The 16690-nt window shown below is 45.8% G+C and overlaps 1 protein-coding gene across 1 annotated transcript in view; it reads right to left on the bottom strand.

Annotated features, from left to right (window-relative positions):
* LOC126182661 (midnolin homolog) overlaps window positions 1-16690 on the bottom strand; it is a 780673-nt gene that overhangs the window by 58647 nt on the left and 705336 nt on the right. Inside the window, exon 6 of the mRNA XM_049924873.1 lies at window positions 7367-7785. Coding sequence (XP_049780830.1) covers window positions 7367-7785 — 419 coding nt within the window. The remainder of the gene's footprint in view (window positions 1-7366; window positions 7786-16690) is intronic.

Below are 16690 nucleotides of genomic sequence, written 5' to 3'. Positions count from 1 at the left end.
GGTAGTAAAAGAGGAGAGCAGTGGATTTTTTCACTTTTTTCTTAAATAAGTTCCTTTTCTACCACCAAATACGCACGAGAAAACGATGCTGACAGATGTTGAGCGTTTTAGGTAGTGCCTTAAAAGATAAAGTGGGGATAGGAATGCATATTCCATTCAAAGACGCTAAAGAGCTTGAGAGTTACAGAACCAATCCCAATCCCTGCCGACAGGCCACCCCTTTGGAAGCGCACGTGAATTTGGTATATTGACGCCACTGTTATCAGTCTCTGCAGTGTCACGAGGCCCACGAGAAAGACAGGCCGTGGCACGTACGTCATGTCACGTGACACTGTAAGTCTTACGACTGCCAGTAGCCGTCTCCGGTGGGAGGCGAGTGACTGTTTCCGACGAGTTTCATAATTCTTGACTGCTTGTTTGTATACATGCAATAGCACAGGACAACTTTAAGACCTTTAATGGATACCTTTACAATTATGTATTTATCTCCCGTGGGCCTTGCACGGAGTTGAACGTTCGCGAAGTCTGGCAGAGAAGCTGACTAGTGTGACGTCACAAGTTCGTTGCAGCGCCCGTGTTTCTCGTTGGCTCCGACAATGTTGTGGCACACGTGGACCCGGTCGGCACCGTCAGGCCCATGGCGTGTAGTTTTGCTTGCGGACCGCCACCAGCGTTCGAAGTCGAGTTTACTGCCGAGGACAGGCGTTGAACCCTGTAATTTCGACTCTTCGTAACATCATTGAATGGCCTTTCCTTCAATGTTTTCCTCAAGACATTCTTCAAAAACCATCGAAGTCTGCGGTATCTTTTGTTACATAGTACCGGGTGATCAAAAAGTCAGTATAAATTTGAAAACTTAACTAACCACGGAATAATGTAGATAGAGAGGTAAAAATTGACACACTTGCTTCGAATGACATGGGGTTTATTAGAACAAAAAAAAAACAAAGTTCACAAAACGTCCAAGAGATGGCGCTGCACAGCAAAACGTCATGACAGTCGTGTATAAAATGAGCTGTAATGAGAGAGAGAATCAGATGCGCCAGCAGTCTCAGCATGTTGACGTTACCTGAAAAGGTGCTTTTAGTGAAGCTGTATTATCAGAATGGGGAATGTGCTAGATCAGCGTTACGATCCTATCGCCATAGGAAGGGGATTCGAACGGGTAAAGGTCCGTTGACAAATGCAGCTGTGGCGAGAATAATTTCGAAGTTCGAAGCCACGGGTTGTTTAGACGTTAGACCCCGTAGTGGCCGACCGAGCGCAAGGCGTAATGCTGCTGAGGCAGTTCAGGAAGAAATGGAGACTGTAGCGGGTTCGTCTATGCACGGGGAAGTCAGCGCTCGTGTAGTCGCACGTCGCACCGGCATTCCACACACTACTGTTTGGTTGGCACTTAGGCGTACCCTCCGATGCTATCCGTACAAAATCCATCGGCATCATGAACTGTTACCTGGCGATTTAGTGAAGCGGAGGGCATTTTCGGTGTGGGCGTTTCAAAAGATGGCGGAAGATGACGATTGATTGAGTAACGTGTTGTGGACCGACGAAGCTCATTTCACGCTCCGAGGGTCTGTCAACGCCCACAACTGCAGAATGTGGGCTACCGAAAATCCTAGAACTGTCGTGAAAAACTCCATTGCACGATGAGAAAGTCACGGTATGGGTTGGATTTACCACATGTACCGTTATCGGGCCTTTTTTCTTCGAGGATATGCGTGATTCTGGTTTTGTAACTGCTGCCGTGACGGGTAAGAGGTACGCCGATATGTTACAGAATGGCAGCATCCCCAGCTTGGCTGATAAACACCTGCTGGAACGTACGATGTTTATGCAGGATGGCGCTCCACTCCATATTGCTAGACGCGTGAAAGATCTCTTGCGCGCGTCGTTTGGTGATGATCGTGTGCTCACTTCGTCATGCTTGGCCTCCCAGGTCCCCAGAACTCAGTCCGTGCGATTATTGGCTTTGGGGTTACCTGAAGTGGCAAGTGTATCGTGATCGACCGACATCTCTAGGGATGCTGAAAGACAACATCCGACGCCAATGCCTCACCATAACTCCGGACATGCTTTACAGTGCCGTTCACCACATTATTCCTCGACTACAGCTATTGTTGAGGAGTGATGGTGGACATATTGAGCATTTCCTGTAAAGAACATCATCTTTTCTTTGTCTTACTTTGTTATGCTAATTATTGCTATTCTAATCAGATGAAGCGCCATCTGTCGAACATTTTTTGAACTTTTGTATTTGTTTGGTTCTAATAAAACACCATGTCATTCCAAGCATGTGTGTCAATTTGTACCTCTCTATCTACATTATTCCGTGGTTTATTCAGTTTTCAAATTTATACTGACTTTTTGATCACCCGGTATATACCGGGATACTATGCTAAGGTTTTTTTATGTAACTAGGTTACTGCCAATCTCTGCCTATGAGTCGCTGGGCAGAGGTAGCGTATGCTCCCTCTGGCGAAACTGATATATCGCTGCTCGAGGAAGGTGTGCTGTGAGCCGGAGCCGAGTCCAGAGATGTTGACGGTCGAGTGGGTGAGGTGATGGCCATCAGGAGCCGAGGCAGCCCCTTGTGTTATCTGCCAGTGTACACTCTAGTCGTTTTCAATGTGTGCCTCGCCGATGTCGAATATGCAGATGTGACTGAGAATTCTGACAGTTTAATAAATCCTGCAGAAGCTCGTCACAGGCTGTGTTCCAAAAATGAACAGCCTAGAGAATGAAGTGGTGACACGTTGTGCAGGACCTGCCCATTATTTTGAAGGACAATGTTCGAGGGCATATGACGGAAGTTGATTGATTTGTTCGATCGATGGAGGTGTGAAGTACTGTATCACCCGTTCGGCTCTTCGGAGTGAATTCAACTGGATTCCTAAATTGAAAGAAACATTTCATGGCATTTGCCTCAGAACTGTTACAGAGATTCGTGGGCCAACATACCGCTCCACTCGTACTATCATCTGGCTTTACCATGGGTGTCCTGCGACTTCCACAACGCTGGCAACGGGTTATAATCAGTGGTCGTCACTACTCTGAAGGAGAGTAGAACTTCGAAACACGCATTCATTTTGTACAACTTGTAAATAAGTAGTTGCCACTACTAAAGTTCCAAAACTTGTATTTTAAAAATGCCCTGGTTTTTAAGTACGTAGTTTTAATAGTTATTTCGATACTTTTAAATTCTTAAGACGTTCAGTGAAATTGTTTGTGACCTTTTTTCTACAGTTGCTGGTGCGTTTGGTGTTGTTTCTGTTTACTAGAGTTTTGTGGCATAACTGTAAGAGTTTAAACTGTTAGCTACTTGAGTTCAAGTTAAATTTCCAGACAGAAAAGTGCTTTGCTGAACTGCTACAAGAATGGCTGTTCAAGCTATTTTTATACATTGCGGGATTCAAAATTTGTTATTTAAATAAACGTACATTTTTTTTCAATTTGCAACTCAAATCAGTCAACGGGTCCCAGCCTTTCCCCGAAGTGCTCAGTATCGCCACAGTATGTGTGTGAAAATTAAATAGTGAAGTACTTCCCTCAAATATTTATGTGACTAGATCAGCTCTAGTTGTAATTTGTCACTATCATACTTTTTGTAACCTGCCTCCATAGCTGAGGTTGCTAATGCACGCCTCTGCAGTGGCGCTCGACTCGGAGGTAAGCCATTTAGAATCCTGTTGGTAGAACATTTTCACTTCCAGTATTTGGTAAGCAAGGGGAATAGAGGCGATAGCGTGAAGTTCATGTTTATTGGTCTTTGCGCCAATGAGCTGGATTGAAATCAACACCTCTCCACAGCGTCTCATAAAGTGAAGGCATCTAACCCTGTTGATGGTGATCCGTCCGTTGGATGGGGTGCTATTCGAGAGGAGTAGGCTGTATCCCGACACCATGTTACACCCTCTCCCTTTCCTTCACGTATGACAGACTCCAAATTGCGTTGTACACGCACTAATCACAGTCATCCACCCGACACAGATACACTTGACAACATGTCGGAGGAAGGCATCGGCGAACCAACTCCACTGGGACCTTGCCAAGAGCGGTGATTCCGGAGTCCTTCCTCCATCCCGCGTTAATTTCTGGAGTACTCTGACGTTTTGATACTTTTCATAAGCAGAACTTGACTCTTTCCATGCCCCTGAAGTGTTTCTATCACAGAAAATATGGAACGTGATGTTAGAAATTAACGTAATATTGATTCAGCCATATTTCGAGAAGCAGCATCTCATGATCTGGTCAAACATAACGAATCTTCACATGTTGAAAGCTGACAAACGCTAGACACTGAAATGTAGTATTAAACACACTCAGTTTTACAGCCCTTAATTTATGAAATGTGGTCTCTTAGACTATGTGAAAATTTTCTAACTCGCTCTCCAAGGTGAGTTGCGTCGGAGTGCCTGTTATACTCGCCGTATGGCACACGGAACTTTCGTGAAGGTTGACGGGATGGATTCCATCGACGATACACACACAGCAGGGAGGGAATAGGCTCAGTTGTCATGTTTCCCATGGGAGAACGTCCCGAATGGGGCCAATTTTGAATGACATCCCTACCATCCCGAAACACTTTCATCCTGCTCGGCAGTGTACGACATAACAATGCTCCGTCGCCACACACCCCATGTAGTTTACATCTATATCTACATGGTTACTCTGCAGTTCACACTTAAGTGCCTGGCGGAGAGTTCATCGAACCATTTTCATACTACTTCTCTACCATTCGACTCTCGAATGGCGCGTGAGAAAAAGGAACACCTAAATCTTTCCGTTCGAGCTCTGATTTCTCTTATTTTATTATGGTGATCATTTCTCCCTACATAGGAGGGTGTCAACAAAATATTTTCACATTCGGAAGAGAAAGTTGGTGATTGAAATTTCGTAAATAGATCTCGTCGCAAAGAAAACCGCCTTTGTTTCAGTGACAGCCATCCCAGCTCTCGTATCATATCAGTGTCACTCTCACCCCTATTGGGCCATAACACGAAACGAGCTGTCCTTCTTTGCACTTTTTCGATGTCCTCCGTCAATCCTACCTGGTAAGGATCCCGTACCGCGCAGCAATATTCCAGCAGAGGACGGACATCTGTAATGTAGGCTGTCTCTATAGTGGGTTTGTCGCATCTTCTAAGTGTTCTGCCAACAAAGCGCAGTCCTGGAAAACATTGTTGTGCCCTCCGACAACGTGCCACTTCAGTCTTGATCCATGCATGCATGTACACACTACGACTCACTCAAACATGGCCGCCGCCTCTCGCTGCACTACTTCAATTGACCTTCTGTTATAAGATACAGACAGTGCGTATCGCATGACATTGGATACATATCCTTCATGTTACGTCGTGTTGCCACTACTTTTTATCCAACCCTACTACTTTAAAGTGTTAGTTCAAATGAAATGTATTCTGGGTGCTGATGACGACAAATGAAGATATCCACATTTAGTATCAATTTTGCTGTCTCTTTGTACTTATCACGAGTAATTTTTATGTGCAAGTTTAAACCGTGGTATTTAGGTTTACGTGTAAATTCATTTGCTATACAGATAATACAGTTTTTGGAATGTAAAATTCGCTTCCCTAACACTCATTTTACGTGACTATTTAAAAATGCCACACAGACGTATGTGATTTCCTATGATAAAAAGTAAAATGCTGCAGGATTTATTAGTGCTATAAAAGAACAAGGAGCAATTAAAAAAACTCTTAAATAATTATAAAAATAAATTTTCCCTGACTAATTAAAAATTCTTATGATTTGTACATTAAATCTCGGTTTAAATATAGGGATATGATAGATTCCACCTGTACTTACGTTACAGAAAAGCCACTTTGTGAGTTAAGAGCTAAATTAGACCTTCACTGACAAATCCGATCTGTTAATGTCCAACGTTTGTCAGCTTTCAGTATGTGAAGATTCTCGTATATTTAATCCAAGGGTGAAAATTTGCTTGTTGAAGAGCGTCGTCTGGCATGTGATTCATCACTAAGTGAGTATGATTCAGAAAACATTTAATATTACGCTAACTACGTGTGTGGATCAGTATCGATCATCTTCGGATCGAAGCAGTTGCGTCGGCAACCCGTCATGTCTACTCAGAGGCACGTATCGTAGTACCGTCCTCTGATATATGGTTCTGAATTGACAAAACAGATTGCTACATCTACATCTACACCTACATTTATACTCCGCAAACCACCCAACGGTGTGTGGCGGAGGGCACTTAACGTGCCACTGTCGTTACCTCCCTTTCCTGTTCCAGTCGCGTATGGTTCGCGGGAAGAACGACTGCCGGAAACCCTCCGTTCGCGCTCAAATCTCTCTAATTTTACATACGTAATCTCCTCGGGAGGTATAAGTAGGGGGAAGCAATATATTCGATACCTCATCCAGAAACGCACCCTCTCGAAAAAATGGTTCAAATGGCTCTGAGCACTATGGGACTCAACATCTGTGGTCATAAGTCCCCTAGAACTTAGAACTACTTAAACCTAACTAACCTAAGGACATCACACACATCCATGCCAGAGGCAGGATTCGAACCTGCGACCGTAGCGGTCGCGCGGTTCCGGACTGAGCGCCTAGAACCGCGAGACCACCGCGGCCGGCACCCTCTCGAAACCTGGACAGCAAGCTACACCGCGATGCAGAGCGCCTCTCTTGCAGAGTCTGCCATCTGAGTTTGCTAAGCATTTCCGTACCGTTATCACGCTTACCAAATAACCCTGTGACGAAACGCGCCGCTCTTCTTTGGATCTTCTCTATCTCGTCTGTCAACCAGATCTGGTACGGATCGCACACTAATGAGCAATACTCGAGTATAGGTCGAACGAGTGTTTTGTAAGCCACCTCCTTTGTTGATGGACTACATTTTTTAAGGACTCTCCCAACGCGACTTCCTAGATCTGAAGATGATCCAGAGTGATCGAAACATGTAACTGATGATGGCTCTGAGCACTATGGGACTTAACATCTATGGTCATCAGTCCCCTAGAACTTAGAACTACTTAAACCTAACTAACCTAAGGACAGCACACAACGCCCAGCCATTTTGGGCGCTAATGACCATAGAAGTTTTGCGCCCTAAAACCACAAAAAAAAAAAAAAAAAAAACAAAACACCCAGCCATCACGAGGCAGAGAAAATCCCTGACCCCGCCGGGAATCGAACCCGGGAACCCGGGCGTGGGAAGCGAGAACGCTACCGCACGACCACGAGATGCGGGCTCGAAACATGTAACCTAATTTAAAATGTGCAGCAGAGACGGAACAATAAATGAGAATAATCTGGAGTATCTACACAGTTGGTGAATCTCTCGAGACGATTATGTCGCCTATAGTACGGCGCAACTCACGTGGCGGCCGCGGCGTCGTTGGCGCGCCGGGGCAGCGTGGCGTCGCTGCCGCTGGAGGACTCTAGCGGGCGCTGGGCGCGGGCCTGCGCCGGCGGCTGCTGCTGGGGCCCGGAGACGCCGGCCAGGCTGCCGCGGCCCGCCGACGACGAGGAGGCGCTCGAGCTGAGCGAGCTGCCCGCCAGCCAGGGGTTGGTGCGGATGCGGTTGCGCTGCCGCGGGGACGGCGCCGCGCTCGTCGCGGGCGGCGACGAGTACTCGTCGGGCAGCGCGTAGCTGGCGCGCGCCGGCGGCTGCGGCTGCGCGTCAGATGGCGGCTGCCCGGGCGGCACGGGCACCGGCACAGGCAGCGGCACGCGCCGGCACTCGTCGTAAGACTCGGTGCGCCGGTGGCTGGGCACCACGGCCGCGCCCTCAGACACCTGCACACCGGACGCTGTGCGGAGCCGCTGCTAGGGGGGAGAGCACAGTGTGAAGCGATACTCTGCTACACAACCACCCCTGCCCTCGCCACCCTTGTTCACCTATACTCACCCGTCTTATAGTAGGCCGAACTGTTTATAATTTCATGTCGTCCATGTTGTACAGTGATTTGTAAGCTGTAACTCTTTATAATATAAATTAAAGCTGTTAATTTTCAGGCGAATCAAGGCATTTTCTTAGTATTCCTTATTTTGGATTAGGTCAGTTGTCGTCTTAACCATCACTTCGAAGATGCTCCAGGAAAAAGAACACTAAAAAGGGCATTCCTGGCCAAGAGACATCTACTAGTATTGAGCTCAGTTCTTAATTTGAAGTACAAATTTCTGAGAATATGAGTATGGAGCACAGCATTGTATGGTAGTGAAACATGGAATGTGGGAAGACCGGAACAGAAGATAATCGAGGCATTTGAGATGTGGTGCTACAGAGGAATGTTCGAAAATAGGTGGACTGATAAGGTAAGGAATGATGATGTTCTCCGCAGAATCAGCGAGGAAAGGAATGTATGGAAAATGCTCACAAGAAGAAGGGACAGGATGACTAGACGTCTATTAAGACATTATGAAATAACTTCTACGGTACTAGAAGCACCCTGTCGAAGGTAAAAACTGTAGAGGAAGAAGGAATAAATCAAGCAAATAATTGGGGTTAGGTTGCAATGGCTACTCTGAGATTGAAAGGTTTTCACAGGAGAGAAATTCTTAGCAGGGTGCGTCACGCCAATCATGACTCAAAAAACCGGATTGTACCGTTATAAGTTCACATATGTTTCAGCGATTAGCACACAAAAACGAAACACAATAAAAAATCTTTTCGAAGTGGACATTCCACAACTTCATTTCGTTTTTATTTTATTTTGTTATTTTTGACTAGAAACTGGTAGGGGGAGGGGTGGGTCTGCACACTAATTCCCATGTAGTCATTCCTACTATAGCACACTTGGAGTAGGACGCTATGGTGGGTGGTGTTTCACGCCCAAGGTCAGGAGGCTGACAGGGCACCACCCGAAGGCATTAGTGAAATAGCGTTACAATATTAAACAGTTCAAGGCAGCCAGTATGGGCAGGGCTGATGTTAGCGAACCGCTGTAGAATGCCCCAGTCAGCGTTCGGCACGCAGGGAGCTGCGTGTCAGCTCAGAGGCCATAACGTCTTGAGAGCAATAACCTTGCCTGCATTACTACTCAGCCATGTCCAGTGCTGCCACACCCATCTTACACGAGACGATGCTCAGGATATCTGTGACTCCCCTGCAGACTGCACACAGGGAAGGCATCTAACAACTCTGCTCAGAGTCTGTGAAGTCGTGTAGAGAACTTCTGTGACGTCCCATCATCAAATTATGCGATAGAAACGGAGGTGGGTAGCAGCAGCGGCTCGCCCACAAGCTGACAGATCACAGTATGCTCCCAGGTCACGCTGGATAGGCTTCCAGACAGTCTGCCAGATGGTGACAGCCGTGACTTCCTCTCAATATTGCCTTGCTAGTTGCTACTGCCACTAACAGCTACCAAGTCCTACCATACAGCACTTGCATCTCCGTAGAAGACTGAAGGAGATGGATGAGCAGAGAGTCGACCAGCTGCAAACTGAACAGAACTCCGCCAGAACAGAAGTAATATTTATAAATGATGAACTCACGTGCTCTGCTACTGTGAGGTGGCAATCACATGATTCGTCCTAGTTTTCTGGTTTGATCAGCTTTCTTGTTAGATTCAGAATTTCACAACTTCCCCTTTCTGATGCTTTTTTCGTCATGTCATTAAACTGAATAGTTACTCTTGTGTCCTACTAAAGCATTCTTGCATAGTCACTATTGTGTCAATATATCTGTATCACCATTATGTCATCGTGCTACATGCTTACGCTGATGTTCAGCCCATTCATGGTGTTGCAACAGCTTCCATGTTTGCTACAATCCTATCAGCGAATCTTCCTCGTTGGAATTCTGCCCGGCTATTCATCTGTTTGCTCTGCCTCTGGCATTGCTCGGGAAGAATTTTGAAACTCTTATGGCTGTATCATGTATACTAATCTGTTGTGTAACGGCCGCTCGGGAATAGCCGAGCGGTCTAAGGCGATGCAGTCATGGACTGTGCGCCTGGTCCCGGCGGAGGTTCGAGTCCTCCCCCGGGCATGGGTGTGTCTGTTTGTCCTTAGGATAAGTAGTGTGTAAGCTTAGGGACTAATGACCTTAGCAGTTAACTCCCATAAGATTTCACACACATTTGAACATTTTTTGTTGTGTAGCGCTGCCATCAACCAAGACAACAAGCTGGTAACTGACTCGCTGAAGGGAAGATTGATGACTTGAGAACAGGACTGCGTCCCCAAAACAAGTCACAGTGAACGAAAGGCAAATAAGGAAAATAAAAACAAAGTGTAGATGTGGAACGTGTGCTTCCAAAACCAATGCTTTACCAGCTGTGGACCTGCCGGCAAGATTCTCCTTCGATAGTAATGGGCAAGATCACGAAAAACAGAAACACAGATAAAATCAAAAGTGTTGTTTTAAGCTGGAACATCTTCGAAATGGCCGCGCGGAGTGGCTGCGCGGTCTCGGGCGCCGTGAAGCGGATTGCGCGGCCCCTCCCGCCGGAAGTTCGGGTCCTCCCTCGGGCATGGGTGTGTGTGTGTTGCATAAGTTAGTTTAAGTAATGTGTAAGTCTAGCGACCGATGACCTAAGCGGTTTGGTCCATTAGGAATTCACACACATTTGAACATTTTTTCTTCGAAATGAAGGTGAAGACAGACAACTCAACGCAACATCCAGAATAAGAAATTCTAATGTAATCCACTGATGCCTCATGATGAAGTTTTAAGACCTCGAAAGGCATCATGGAAAAAAATAACAGATAATCATTTTGAGATATAACCTATCGCATCACTTCAGACAAACACTTTGTTCAAACAAAGTTAGCTATAACTTTTCGTTCAACATTTCGAGAGCCCAATCGTATTGTACACTAAACTGTCGAAGGAGGAAGAGATAACTAAAACTAACATAGAAAGGGATGCAGTTTCTTTCTTGTATTTGATAATGTTTCAACATTCCTCACCCAGTCCGATCGTTACAGACGTGCGGTCGATACTCGGGTTATATGTCCCTCGAGCTGACGCACGATCCTGTGGAGGGCGCAGCCAGAACGTAAGTACCATATGGGTGTGGCTGCTGATGCGAGACCACTGGCAAATACTGTGTCGTCCCTTAGTCACTCTCTCGTTTAGTCTACGAAGCCTTTGTCTACGCTCTATATTTTAATACATCGCCCGGATAACGATACAGATCCCGCCACGGAAGATAACGACGTTATCCAGTCAAAGAGGTTATTGGGCACGATAACTCTGGATATGTAGCGCTCCTGGAAAATCACCTTGTCCTACCACCTAGTGACCAGAACGCCTTTATAAAAAGCACTCGGGAACTCCACAGTCATATGGTTTCCCGAGAAGATACTGTACATGTTATACGCATGAGATACTATTGTCTGCTACTAGACTGGACGACAGATTGCTGAACGACTTTGCGAGGACGTGCGGACTTTCTGATATCATTCCTCTGCCATCAAGTTTCCTTTTTACCTTCACGAGTAATTTTCTTCTTTTTTTCTTCCTCCCTGGCTTCTCAACGCTACATAGACAGGTTAAATTTTTTCCTGCTTCCTTGTTTAACTGAACTTCCTTAGTCAAAATATCACAGAAAACATGTTTAAAGCGAAACCCAATGTCCGTTATGGTCATTGCGAACCACAATCACATTATCTTTTCCTTCCCAAATAAACGAGTACAATTCCTTCTCCAAAGTGCCAGCGTCAACAGTGCTCATTACATACCTTTATTTTAACGGAAGAGTAGTAACATAATTTGCAAAAATTGATTATTTTCATGGAGATAAAATACGAAAACAGATTAATTAACCGTCTTGAGTGAGTTAATTTTTTAAAATTACCGCTTTCGGTTCAACATGAATAATTCTCAGATCTGAGTGTATCGATTAGAAGACTAACACGTCCAGATATCAGCAAAATGTGTATGTTACGTCTCACAGCTAAAAACAAAGTTATGTGAATTAGCTAGACGCGTTACACTTGTCGCCTATACAGTCACGGCTGAGGACTGTTCATGTTATAGCAAAACGCAAAACCGGTCATTTAAAAAAATTAATCGCATAATAAATATATTTTGAGTAACCTAATGTTTATTATCGAGGGATGCATACGGAGATTCAAGTACGCACATGGTGTCCGCCACGTATCCATACCCCTAATATGTTTGTTCGCTGAAACAGCTCAGAAATGCTGCGTCATGTGACTACGTAGTAAACCTGCTTTCCGTACTCAACGTTGACTTTCGCCGATGATGATGCCCTCTAATCCCATACAATGTTCTGGTGACAGCAGTAGTTACATACTAGTAGGATCTACAGTGAAATGACAAAAGTATTGGGATAGTGATATGCACATATACGGATGGCGGTAGTATTGCGCACACATTGTATAAAAGGACAGTGCATTGGCGGAATTGTCATTTGTTCTCAGGTGATTCATGTGAAAAAGTTTCCAACGTGATTACGGGCGCACGACGGAAATTAACAGACACTGCACGCAGAATGGTAATTGGAACTAGACGCATGGACCGTTCCATTTCATAAATCGTTAGAGTATTCAATATTCCGAGATTCACGGTCTCAAGAGAGTGCCGACAATACCAAATTTTAGCATTGCCTCTCACTACGGACTATGCGGTGGCCGACGACCTTCACTTAACGACCGAGAGCAGCGGCTTTTGAGTAGAGTTGTCACTGGTTAGCGCTAACAAGCAAGCAAGCAACATTGCGTGAAATAACCGAACAAATCAATGTGGGTCGTACGACGAACATATCCATTATGATAATGTGACGAGACTTGGCGTTAATGGTCTATGGCTGCAGACGACCGGTGCGTGTGCCTTTGTTAACAGCATGACATCTCCCGCAACGCCTTTCCTGGGCTAGTGACCATATCTGCTGGGCCCTAGACGACTGGAAAACTTTGGACTGGTCAGATGAGTTCCGATTTCACTTGGTAAAGCTGGTGGTTGAGTTCGAGTGTGACACAGATCCCACGAAGCCATGGATCCAAGTTGTCAAAAAGGCGCTGTGCAATCTGGTGATGGCTCCGTAATGGTTTGAACTGTGTTTATATGAAATGTATTCGGTCCTCTGGTACAACTGAACCGATCGTTGACTGGAAACGATTCTGTTCGACTGCATCGGGGCCATTTGCAGCCATTCATGTGCTTCAGGTTCCCAAACAACGATGGAATTTTTTATCGATGACAATGCGCCGTGTCAGTGGTCCATAATTGTTCGCGATTGGTTTGAAAAACATTCTGGTCAATTCGTGCGAATGATTTGGCCACCCAGATCGCTTAACATGAATCCTATTGAACGTTTATGAGACATAATTGATAGGTCAGTTCGTGCACAAAATCCTGCACTGACAACACTTTCGTAATTATGGACTATAGAGCCAACAGGAGTCAATATTTTTGCAGGGAACTTTCAAAGACTTGTTGAGTCCATGCTACGTCGTTTTGAAATAAACATTCTGGAAAATGTTCACGGCTACCTGAATGATGGGACGAAGTCAAACTACGAAAATAACCCCAAAACGTCACAAAACCACTCCTAGCCTGAACTACGCCCACCTTACCCAGCGAGCTAAACGCTTCATTGAGCCATCGGTGCACTGCGTCGTTTGGAAAATGAGGACAGATCGCAACTCTTCGAATCGAGCTTCACGCGACCGGACAGCTGTTACTCGATTCCGGTATTGTGCTGTCCACTGGATACGTGAAGGTGCCAGAGTTCATTTGTCCACTGGACAGAGGTACAGGGGTTAGACAAAAATATGGAAACACCAAAAACACATTACCATGTAGGACAACCGCTGGCATTCAAAATAGCTCCAATCGTCTCAGAATGGATGATACAGGTCTTACACGGTTTTCAAGGGGATTCATCCTCGTGCTCACGAAACCAGTCCTGGACGATACGAGCCGTGTCAACAGGGGTCCGTGTCGTCTTGGAACTCAGTAAAACCATTGGGGAACAATCATATTCCACGGGGTAGACCTGATCAACCAAAATGATCATATAATCCTTGGCAGTAAAGCGACCCTGCCAAGCAACCATAGAATACGACGATATGAAAGCCCAATCATCATCGAAACCCTGCCATGTGCTATTCAACTGCAGTAAACTCATCCACAAGCTGGAAACAGTGTGAAACAATACTCATGTGACCAAATGTCATTTTTTCATTGCTACGTAGTCCCAGGTTTTATGCTGCGGCCAAACTTTTTCTGTAAAATGGAAATGAGCGTTTGGCGTCACTGGCCGAGAGGCCCCTGGCGGGGTAGGTCCGGCCGCTTTGGTACAGGTCTTATTACATTCTATGCCACATTGGGCGGCCTGCGCGGCGGATGGGGATGAAATGATGATCAAGACAGCACAAAACCCAATCCCTGAGCGGAGGAAATCCCCGACCCAGCGGACCCTTTTTCCTGTTACGGGCATTTGCTTCACTGATGAACGATCCTGAAATTACAGCTCTTCCTGCAATTCTCAGTTTATAGACCTCCATCCATGTTGTTTTGGTGCTGATATGGTTCACGAGTGTGACACTTAGTTCTGGAGTGGTCCTCTTATTTTACGTCAAAATCCTCTTCAATGATCGCCTGTCACTAACACTCAACATACACTTTCATCCGTGTTGTGACTTAGCCGTTAATGTTTTTACACTTTCTCTGAATGCGGTATGAATCTGTAATACGATGTCTCTTGAAACACCAAATACTTCTGCTCCGTTGCTTACGGGAGTACCCGCCATACGAGTACCAACAATGTACCCACGTTCGAACCCACTTGGCTCTGACATAATTCACTCACAGCTACACAGAACATTGTTTTGAGTACGACCGACACTTGCAACGTATAGAGAGCAACGCACAGATATCTTTTATGGTCAAATGCAATAGCGTGATCTGAAGGTCTCTATAGCATATGTGTTTATGTTGAAGCATGCATTTCTCGCGGAGTTCCCATTCTTTCGGCCAACTCCTCGATCTTCATAATGTTCCATGGGAAACTGGTTGAGATGAGAATTCACTAACAGCAATAATTGCAGTCGGGTTTGAAATCGATTCTCAGTGACATAGTATGCAATTCGTATATGATATCTTTAAGTTTTACGGTCCGTTTCCTTGCAGCGTGCAGTAATTACGCCTGCGTGTGGTACTCTAGTCTTTGTAGCAATACATGACAGTCCGTGATGATGCACTGGCAAATGGAGGAACCTCATTCACGGCGTAGTCATGGGGACGTCCAGATACGGTAGTTGCTTTCTGCCATTCATTCACGTCTCCAAGTCAACCCACGTTACCGCGCTTATTTAGCGGTAGAGGGTCATAAGACGGCCTGCTAGCAGTTATAGACAAACTACAGCGCTCCAAAGCGACCTGTGCACTGTCATGAGATATATCTTAATATCCTGTCAGACCTCCTCTTGCCCAGCGTAGTGCAGCAGTGCGACGTAGCATGGACTCAACAAGTCGTTGGAAGTCTCCTGCAGAAATATTGAGCAAGGCTGCCTCCGTAGCCGTGCATAATTGCGAAAGTGTTGCCTCTGCAGGATTTTGTGCACGAACTGACCTACTGAATATGTCCATAAACGTTCGACGGGATTCATGTCGGGCGATTGAGTGGCCAAATCATTCGCTAGAATTATCGAGATTGTTCGTCAAACCAATCGCGAACACCTATGGCCCAGTGACATGAGGCACTGCCATCTATAAAAATTCTATCACTGTTTGGGAACTTGAAATCCGTGAATGGCTGAACATAACCATTTCCAGACAACGATAAGTTCAGCTGGACCAGAGGACCCAGTTCATTTCATGTAAACATAGTCCACACCATTATAGAGCCACCACCAGCTTGCACAATGCTTTGTTAAAGACTTGGGTTATGGCTTCATGGGATCTGCGCCACATTCGGACTCAACCATCAAATCTAACCAACTGAAATCCGGACTCATCAGACAAGACCGCGGTTTCCCAGTAGTCTAGGGCCCAACCAATATGGTCACTAGTCCACGAGAGGTGCTGCAGGCGATGTGCGCTGTTAGCAAAGGCACTCGCGTCGGACGGCTGCTGCCGTAGCACCGGCCGGGGTGGCCGAGTGGTTCTAGGCGCTACAGTCTGGAACCGCGCGACCGCTCCGGTCGCAGGTTCGAATCCTGCCTCGGGCATGGATGTGTGTGCTGTCATTAGGTTACTTAGGTTTAAGTAGTTCTAAGTTCTAAGGGACTGATGACCTCAGAAGTTAAGTCCCATAGTGCTCAGAGCCCTTTGAACCATTTTTTTTTTTTTTTTTGCTGCCGTAGCCCGTTAACGCCAAATTTCGCCGCAGTGCCCTAACGGATCCCACATCGAACGTCCTACATTGAATTCTACGGTTATATCACGCAGCGTTCCTTGTCTGTTAGTACAGACAACTCTACGCAGTCACTGTTGCTCTCGGTCGCTAAGTGAAGGCAGTTGGTCACTGCGTTTTTCGTGGTGAGAGGCAATGCCTGAAATTCTCGGCACCCTTTTGACACTGGGTATTTCGGAGTACTGAATTCCCTAACGATTTCCAAAATGGAACGTCCCATGCGTCTACCCCCAACTATCTTACCACCGTGAAAGTCTAGTCTATTAATTCCTGTCGTCAGGCCATAATCACGTCGGAGACCTTTTCACATAAATCACATGAGAACTAATGACAGCACCACCAATGCACCACCCTTTTATTCCTTGCGT

This window comes from Schistocerca cancellata, chromosome 1 (assembly GCF_023864275.1).
Source record: "Schistocerca cancellata isolate TAMUIC-IGC-003103 chromosome 1, iqSchCanc2.1, whole genome shotgun sequence".
Taxonomy (NCBI): Eukaryota; Metazoa; Arthropoda; class Insecta; order Orthoptera; family Acrididae; genus Schistocerca; species Schistocerca cancellata.
This window is presented reverse-complemented; position numbering and strand designations above follow the sequence as displayed.